Source organism: Alosa sapidissima, chromosome 5, assembly GCF_018492685.1.
Source record: "Alosa sapidissima isolate fAloSap1 chromosome 5, fAloSap1.pri, whole genome shotgun sequence".
Taxonomy (NCBI): Eukaryota; Metazoa; Chordata; class Actinopteri; order Clupeiformes; family Clupeidae; genus Alosa; species Alosa sapidissima.
The window spans coordinates 17622121-17631458 of record NC_055961.1 but is presented as its reverse complement, the minus strand read 5'-3'; the positions used below and the strand labels follow the sequence as shown (position 1 = coordinate 17631458).

The following is a 9338-nucleotide window of genomic DNA, read 5'->3' as shown; positions in this document are numbered from 1 at the left end:
TATAGGAAAGGCAGGAGTGAGACAGGGCGGTAGTTCTCGACTTGAGCAGGGTTGAGAGGTAACGGTGTTACCCGGGCCGTTTTGAACGCTGTTGGAAATGTGCCAGAGGTTAGCAAGGCATTGATCAAATGTGTGATAGCTGGTGCGATGGTCGGGCTGATGGACTGAAGTAGGCTCGTAGGTATAGGGTCCAACGAGCATGTGGTAGGACGGCTACATGTCAGGAGTCTAGATACCTCACTCTCGGAGAGAGGCGCGAATGCTAAGCATTTACGTGAAGCACATGATATGCCAAATGAAACACATTCCACTCAGATAGCAGATAGCAAACAGAAAATGTCTAGATAGCATCATGTCATACATGCTTCTATTTCCAAAGGAACGAAGGTTGTTTATACCAACTTAATAGTATGCTCATCATTGTTAATATTGTGCTATAAATGTGGCACAAATAATGCTAGAGTTTGTGGACTAGCAATACACGGGTTTCCCGTTTACCAACAAAATAGATGCGCGCGCAGCCATGGGGCAGAAGACGCTTGGTGGCCGTCCACAACAGTTATAAACTTAACCTAAATAGTCGACTGCTGTAAGCTACAATCGGAATTTTTGTATACCCCTGTTGTCTCAATGATAACATCTCATTTCAGGCTATATTTCAGAGTTTGCCGTTCATTTGCATTATTAATATAACATCGTATTTTGACAATTTTGGCGAAAACATCATTCCGTAAGGGATATTGAACATTCTTTAACCATCGTGATTTCGAATTGGTGCAGTTTTCAGCACAAAAACTCATTTTATTTTTTTCATGGAGAGCACTGCTCTATGCTGTTCTATGGTGCTTTCTGCCTCTTAGTTGCGCATGCATGTTTTCGTGACATAGAAATTCATGTATAGGGTATTTGAATGGAGCTGGCAAATTCTTATCAATGTGTAGACATTAGACAATGTTCTTAAAGTGACAGTGCACCATTTATAAATAGGTTAAACCGCATCAAATCGGTAGTATATTATTTTTAATATATATTTATTAAATCGGCAAACAATATTACTTTGTCATTGTTATCATCTGAATAAAACAGATGGGATTTTTTTGTTGGGGGGGCTCAAAGTGTCCCTCATTTGGGGTTGAGTGTTCCTCATTTGGGGTTGAAAAAGTTGGCAACCCTAACTACACCTTAAATTGTAATGGTGGCAATACTGAATACTGTATGGGGTCTTCACACAGGCTTCTTTCCCCCATAAACAACGGAGGGTGTAGGCCTGGTTCGGCTGTTGGATAAGCCATGTTGCTTCTGTAAATTTCATTTTATTTGACCAAATGAGAAGGCCTGCATGTACAATTGGAAATTTGATCATTACTATGAGTTACTGTTGATCGTTAATATGAGTTACTGTTTTTTGTGACCTTTATGTGTAGCCCCACTTTTGCAGGTCTATGAATTTAGAGTTTATGCAATTGGCCGTCCCCGGATTTTACGCCATGTTTTCCGCCCACTTTAGAGAATCAAATGCGCATCTGGCATGATCTCCCAAAAGGAATGTGGGGTTGTCTAGCGTACAAAGAGCACCCACCCCCTTCCTGAGTAGGCCAACGTGGACTATGAACGATTACAAGACCACGGTAGGTCTCCGCATGAAAGTATGTAAATACTTGTTAGACTCAATGCCATAAAGATATCATGGCAAAAGCGGGGTTCTTTTACCATGCATAGCCTTTTGTTTTAATGCCATCATTCATTTCATGATATTTTTAAGCTTTGTAAAATCTGGTTGTGGCTTCTAGTTGCATGAATGTGTATGCAAAAAGCACTAACCGAATCGTCCAGATGGTCAAAACAACCCGCATTGCTTAAGGATTTGCATGGGCTTGCCTTCGCAGGAATAGCTTAAAGGAATTTACCACAGAAACGAACTTCTTTTCTACATAAGTCATGGCGGAGACAGAGCAAATGCCATTTTTGAAAGAATTCCTTCTGACATTCTTCATGCCAGAGAAGTGTTACGACGAATTTTTTCTTCACTTCAACTTTGCTCATGGTGAGGTCTGCACAATATCGTAGTGGTGTTTTCACAGCGCAGCGACATCAGGCAATAAAGCAGTAAATTATTCCGAGGGGTGCACAATGTGCAGTTGTCCTCCATCTGACAGCATTTGAATAGATGAGGAGATATGGGACATACTGTCTGAAGTCCTTTGCTGAGGACTGTATATTATGCAGCTGTGCATCATAGTTTACGTTTTAATGTCTGGGGAGATTTGAAAATTAAGATAGTTGGGGTATATTCTTCACTCAACAGATATACGTTTTCAGCTTCAGTGAACCTAATAAAATGTGCATCCAAGGTTCATAAGAACCTTCCTTAATCAGGTTTGAATACAGCATAATATTAAGATACACTTATCATAGGTATGTGTGTTGGAATGAAGCCTTGTTTTGTATCTGTTTAGGGCCATGTTTGAGGATCACCCTGAGCAAAGTCATGGGTCTTTGGATCATGGTAGGCACTGTTCTTGGTAAGCTCTGTTCCCCCATCCTTTTCTCTCTCTGTCTCTCTCTCTCTCTCTCTCTCTCACTGTCCTCTTCCATCATGTAACATGTCTCTCCTCTACATAGCTCTGCTGCCTCAGATCTGGAAGGTTCTGAGGGCAGGAAGTGCAGAGGGACTGAGTCTGGCCTCCGCTGTGCTCAGCCTTTATTCCGTCTCTGGCGATGTGGTGTACTGTATAGCCCAAGGCTTCCCTATTGGGTAAAAACAAAGACATTTTATGAGACAGTGTGTTGAAATCCTGCTCCAAAAATGTTATGCAATGCTGTGGTTTGTGGAGGAGGAGGTTTATATTTAAAGATTTATATTCTCTGTAGATTTATATTTTCTGTTTACACAGAGCCTGGGGAGGGAGCCTGTTTATACTGACCCAGGTCATGTTCCTCAATTTCCTCATTCTGCATTATAATGGACAAATTGTGAGAGGTATGCCTTGTTTTCCATTCTCTTTGTGTGAGTGTGGGTTTTTTAATTGGGACACATTGATGGGGTCTCTTTGAGTGAGAAAAAACAGAAGCACTTTTTTAGCATGAATGTGGTTTGGTGGCAAGCATCTGGTGTGGATGTTCATCTCACATATCCACACACACACACACACACACACACAGACTCTCTCTCTCTCTCCTTCTCTCTCCCTCTCTCTGTCTCCTTCTCTCTCTCAATCATCACGTTTTCATGCCGGGAATAAATGGTTTTGAACCAGTTTATCGCCCAAATTCCGTTTATGTCAATATTCCATTTCACCTGTTTACAAGCAAGTAGAATGTCACATTTTGAGGATATTCCTTTTTACATAGCAAGGTGTTTTCATGACCCAATATTCTGTTTAAAACAGGCATATGCTAGGGTGGGCGAACAGTTTATTAGTAAACCGAATATGGCCTTTTTCAGTTTATTTCAATCAGAATAAGGTGTTTACAAGACACACGCATTTTCGGTTTATTCCCAATAAACTGATTCGAAAGCGTTTATTGGCTGCATGAAAACAGGATGATGATTCTCTTCTCTCTCATTCTCTCTACTTCTCCTCTCTCTCCTTCTCTTTCTCTCTCTCTATCATGCTCTCTATTTATCTTCTTATACCAGTTTAATAAAGTAAATAACACAACACTGAAAATATGAAGATTGTATTCATGCTTTGCTCTCTACTTACAGGGTTACTGTTCCTTGTGGTTTATAGCACCTTTATGTATCTCCTGACATCCCCATTGGTTCCCAGAAAAGCCATAGCTTTGATGCAGGAGTCGGTTGTGCTGGCCGTCATTGCTAGCAGGGTACGTCCTCACAAAAAGAACCTCGTCAGATGTAACCCTAACCCTTGGAAGGAATGCTGTAGTTTGTGTCCGTGTGTGAGTTAAATGTTTGGCTAAGGGGGTGACTTTTCATTACTCTGTATGTGAAGGGTTCAGATGCAAAAGCCTCTAAATGCCACCTATGTCAAAAATGAGATAAAGATGGTGAGGGGATGCTCTCCACACATAGTATACGCTAATCAAATAATTTAACTTCTAAACCCACTAAATACCACTGTCTTCCTGGTCTGAAATATCGATTTATAGGTAAAAACCTATAGGAGCCTGAATTTAAATGCTCATTTAAAAGAAAAGTAGTCAGACGGATTTAGAGGGTTTTGCATCTGAACTCTGTATGTGTGGTCATGTGTGCAGCTCGTCCAGATAGGCTGTAATTACCTGAGCAAACACACAGGCCAACTCTCTGCTGTGTCCCACTGCCTGGTGTTCTTCGGCTCGCTGGCGCGCATCTTCGTCTCTCTGCAGGTGTGTATGTCTCTGGTCCTGGACTCGGGTGACCTCTGGTGCATGGGAGGCAGCCTATATCCCAAGACACACACTCCTCTGTCTGGACTAATCATTTCTAGTGCAGCCGATGTGTGATTCATTCCTCCTGATAATCAGTAGGAGGTCATTCAGACTCTTGTGCAATATGTAAAAAACACAAAAGATTGGATGTGTGCTCTTGCATTCCAGTTAACCCATGAGAGAGATAAGTCAACTGCACTGACAGTTTTATCTGTGTAGCAGTAGACAGTCGCTGACAAACAGTGCAGTCATCCTAAATGGTTAACCAAGTACTCTCAAACAAAGCATGTTTTGATGAAAGCCGATAGCTCTGTGGCTTCGACAAAGTGAATGCTCACACTCATTCACTCACAAGCACACACACAGGCACACACACACACTCACTCACAAGTGCACATGAACACACACACACACACTTAGTCACACACACACACACACACACACACACACACACACACACACACACACACACACTCAGTTTCACACATACACACACCTGACTCTCCCTCTCTCTATCTCTGTCTCTCTGTAGGAAACCGGAACCTCGCTGTCCACTCTGACCCATGTTCTGGCATGTTTATGCAGCGGAGTCTTGGTGGCCCAGATGTTTCAGTACCGGAATGCCTCCCGCCCTGGAAAAGAGAAAGCTGAGTAGATGTTACGGGTAACTCCATAATGGCTGAAATCACCCAACCCTCTTACCTCAGTCCAACCCAAACACTGCTCTTATTGCATTCCAAAGGATATTACCCTAGTAGCAGTGTTATTAAGGCAGTACTTGGTACAATCCAAGCCTTTTATTGAACCCCACCCTGCATGTGAAAATCTCAACACAAGCAGTCCAGTGTTTTTCTTTTTTTTTTTTTTACAGTAGAATCAGTTACTGGTATAACTGTATTTCACATTAATAAGAAGGAAATAGGAATAATGTGAAATGTATAGCATCTCAGGGAAGACCTAGTCTTTGTTTGAAAAAAAAAAAACAGAAAACCACAATGTAGCTGTTATAACCTTTGAGCTTTCACGGCTGATGGAGCCATATGTGTCTATTTTCTTAGTGTGAATGTGAAAGTGTTGCTCTGAACAAAATAAAGTTACTGGTTTAGTTTGTTAGTTAAAAAAAAAAACATTATTTTGATAATGATGTAACAGATAATTCAAGATAACGCCAATATGGCCGGTGTCTACACATATCCCACCCCTTCCTCGCCAAAACGTCAACATGTGTATACATTGAGCCAATCATGTGGTGTGATGTGACTACATTGAGCCAATTATGTGCTGTGTTGTGCAGTCATCATGTGTCAATCATGTGTTGTGAACTCGCCGCTGAAGCACGGTTGGTGTCGTGAAGCCTTGCGTACGCGCATTTCTGCCGAATAGGATGCCCGATGAGTACCCAAAAAGCGTTGCAATATGGCCGCTGAGTGGAGGGAATTGCCTAAAAGGACTTTGTATAAGCAGAGAGGACATACCACTACATGCTCTTCTACTAAACAACCCCTAGAGAGCAGCAGTGCTTCATTATGTGATGTTCTCAACATGTTGAGAAATCATTAGCACAGAAATGTTTTTTTTTTTGTCATAAGAGTATCGTACGTCTCAATTTTTGGAGCACAGTCTGTCAGTTAGTCATACATGGGATCAGAGCTACTCTTCTCTACATTTATTGTCTTATAAGTGGGCTTTATTATGACCGCTGCGCAGCGAAGGTTCAGTCAGAGTTTTTTTCAGTAATTTTGTTTCAACGATTCCCAGGACACTGAAAGACCGGTGTGCACAAAACTTGGTGCATGTAGCCCCACAAGGCTGACACGGAACCATTGTTTTTCATTTTGATCTGTCGCCCCCCGTCGGACTGAACCCCCCCCCCTCCCGAAAGGAGGGTAGGGTGGACACAGTTTTCTGTGAATATCTACAGTCACTAAATATATAACAATAACATAACATTTAGTGTCTGTACACCAACTGGCCTGTAGATGGCTAGACACAGTTTTCTGTGAATATCTTAAGAACCGGTAGGGCCTAGGATGACCAATTTGTTTTTGTATGTTGGCCTCCAGGGGCCATGTCAGCCCATCCATATCACACGCAAGCAGGCACACACACATGCAGGCAAGCAGACACACACACACACACACCATTACCCCCACACACACATTCACAAGCGAACATACACACACACACATGCAGGCAAGCAAACACACACACACACACACACACACACACATCCCATTACCCCCACACACACACTCACAAGCGAAAACACAGAGAAGCACACATAAAAGCAAACACACACATGCACACTCTCATTTACATACAGAAAAGTAGCAAAAGTAGGGTATGGAGTAGGACAGTGGTTCTTAACTGGTCTGGCTTTGGGACCCACAATTTCCCATGTTCATGAAGTCGCGACCCATATATTTTTTTAACGATCAAGCCAACGGATACGGTGAGCTACATGTTAAGACTCGCAATGTGCCTGTAGGCCTACTTGTTTGGAACATGCTGGTGTTTGGTATTACATTTGTGAAGTCTTCAACTCCTGATGTCACCTTTCAAAGTACTCGACAGGTTTGCCTTTGACAGTGGTGCTTTGCTTCCATGTGGCATTTTCTCTTATGTACCAGCAATTCAGTGAACAATGCACACTGGGGTTTCTGTCCCATTTTGTCTTAATTTAAGTGAATCCATATCCTACTTCAAGTACAGTAAATACAGAAACATTTACAAGCATTACATTACATTACATTTGGCTGACACATTTTTAACCAAAGCGACTTACAACATGGTAACAGTTTAAGGTTTAAAGCAATTCTCTCACAATTTTAAGATAATTCAAAAACGGTAGAGTACAGTAAGAATAAGTGCATCAGTGAGTGCTGTTTTTAAACAGTTGAGTGTCAGTTCAAGACGGGTGATAAGTGCTAGGATACAAGCGTGATTTATTTTTGCGGAGAGAGTGTGCAAGACTGAGCAGCAGTCATATTTTTTACCACTTTGCGGTACATCTAGTTCTATTTTATCATTCCTGAACATTTGTGTGACATCCAGTTCACAAAATTGAACACAATGTTGTCACCTTAGGCTGTTCTACAGAAAAATATAAATAAATGAAATTGATCAAATATGCATTAATGGTTGTTTTCTTAACTTCCTGTTAATAGTTGAATTTCCCCTTGGGGATCAATAAAGTATCTATCTATCTATCTATCTATCTATCATAATGACCTCATGGTTAATTGTTGCTTGATTAGTTAAGAACACTAGGTTCGTAATATGGCAAGTAGTCTAGTACTGCCCACTATCCTTTGACCTGATAGCTCTGACGTTATGTACTGAATGGAAAAAACAAGAGGATGTTTATAGTCTTTACCTCTGCGTTGCTACAACCTCCTCCTGGGAGGTCTCACCTTGATGTCGAGCTGTATATCCGCAGCTGGGTAGATTAGCTGAAATGCTTGAACCGCAATGCGTGCATGTGTGTGTGTGTGTGTGTCCTTATCTACCTTGCCCAGCCTTATCTGATGTCTGCCTCACTCTTTCCACTCTCTCACGTCTCATCATGCACCCTTACACAGCGACCCATCTGTCCTCAACTATTTTACTTTACAGCTTTTCTCACATCACTATTAACATTTGCACAGCAGTTAGTGCATTTCTTAGTGCAAGTCTTGACACCATCGTTTATGAACCAGATAGTCAAATGGCTTTGTAATGTTTTCATTACGACAGTTTATGCTCTCAGTGTTTTCCCATGCAAAAAAGGTCAGAACTCGGTGACACTACCTGGAAATGCTCAAGACAGTACTTGTACAGCCATTTGAAAACTACAGTAAAGTTACAAATTGCTGTAGTTAGGGGAGTAAGTGAGTACAACACTGAATACAGTATGTACGTTTCACAGTTTTACTGTATGCTCTATGCAATTCTACAGCATTGTGACAGAATTTGATAACTAGTTCACCAATTTTTGTATGTAATGGCTGAAGCAATGAAATGAAGACTATTAGTTTTATTGGGAACGACTATTCAGCATCCATAAGTATAGTTCATTTTGATTGACGTGACAAAGCAACTGATACATGTTCAAAAGCATTTGCAATTTGTTCAGAGGAAGGAGAAATAGCGACTATGATGTGCACAAATGACTAAATGTTGTGGAGGTTGAACTAATAGTTATGAGAATTTTAATTCTGATCTGAGAAAAGCACCAGCGACTGAGAAAAACTGTAATACATTTTCACATGATTCCAAACCGTTCATACACACTTGCAAAGACTTTGCCATGTACGGTTTCATGACAAAGTTTTTGCAAAGGGTGTATGAATGGTTTGGAACAGATGGAACATTGAGTCAGATATAGGTCAATAAAACTAGTCCATTACTTAAGTAAACACTGAAGCATGTAAATGTTAAAGAGGTTCTCATCCGTCTATGTGTGCCTGTGCACATGACTTGCTCTCTCCTCCGCTGCTGCGCTGCTGCTGAGGCAGAGAAGAGACAGACAGCAGGGCTTCACGGGAGCAGTCAGGGGCCCTCTGATCTTAGGGCAACATCTGCTGGCAATCAATAACATAATCCCAGCCTGGTCCTAAGTCCTGCCACCGACCTGCTGTGAGGATACTGTCCTATACACATGCACATGGTCACTCATACAGTTCCTCACAGAGCTAATAAGTTAAGTAGGCACATGGGTAGGAATGATTTTTTGTCCCTGTGTAATTTTCCTTCACTGAATTATTTGGCTTTAAGTACATTAAGTACAATTTTACATTTTTAATGATGTTAATGTAGCTTTTTATTTATTCCCTACGAGACCACAGGGTTTTGGGAGCAGAGTAGGTGTGGAGTTGATGAACCTGTTCAGGGATTGGGGACAAATTGTGTGGTGAGTTTGCTAGTGATTGTTTGTGAGCAAGTGTGATGTGACTCAGACTGAACCTGCTAGGTAGACGTCAAGA

At 41.5% G+C, this 9338-nt stretch overlaps 1 protein-coding gene across 4 annotated transcripts; it reads left to right on the top strand.

The window, feature by feature from the left end:
* The first annotated feature begins 1492 nt into the window (after positions 1-1492).
* On the top strand, positions 1493-5618 carry LOC121709377 (mannose-P-dolichol utilization defect 1 protein-like). Of its 4 annotated transcripts, XM_042092693.1 has the most exons (8): positions 1493-1628; positions 1887-2044; positions 2457-2522; positions 2623-2755; positions 2895-2980; positions 3710-3828; positions 4222-4332; positions 4907-5618. In XM_042092693.1, the coding sequence occupies exons 2-8, from the start codon at positions 1939-1941 to the stop codon at positions 5027-5029; spliced, it is 744 nt and encodes a 247-aa protein (XP_041948627.1). In that variant the 5' UTR covers positions 1493-1628; positions 1887-1938; the 3' UTR covers positions 5030-5618. The 4 variants fall into 4 exon arrangements, with proteins under 4 accessions (XP_041948627.1, XP_041948629.1, XP_041948630.1 ...); XM_042092695.1 differs by lacking the exon at positions 1887-2044 and having other exon boundaries at positions 1550-1628; positions 2457-2506; XM_042092696.1 differs by lacking the exon at positions 1887-2044 and having other exon boundaries at positions 1555-1628.
* The last annotated feature ends 3720 nt before the right edge of the window (positions 5619-9338 follow it).

What these genes read in the sequence shown, in the direction of transcription:
- LOC121709377 (XM_042092693.1), top strand. Translation starts at nt 1,939, where the DNA reads ATGGCGGAGACAGAGCAAATGCCATTTTTGAAAGAATTCCTTCTGACA. An exon ending in TCACTTCAACTTTGCTCATG is followed by an intron (nt 2,045 to 2,456) that starts GTGAGGTCTGCA and finishes GTATCTGTTTAG; the next exon opens with GGCCATGTTTGAGGATCACC. An exon ending in CATGGTAGGCACTGTTCTTG is followed by an intron (nt 2,523 to 2,622) that starts GTAAGCTCTGTT and finishes TCCTCTACATAG; the next exon opens with CTCTGCTGCCTCAGATCTGG.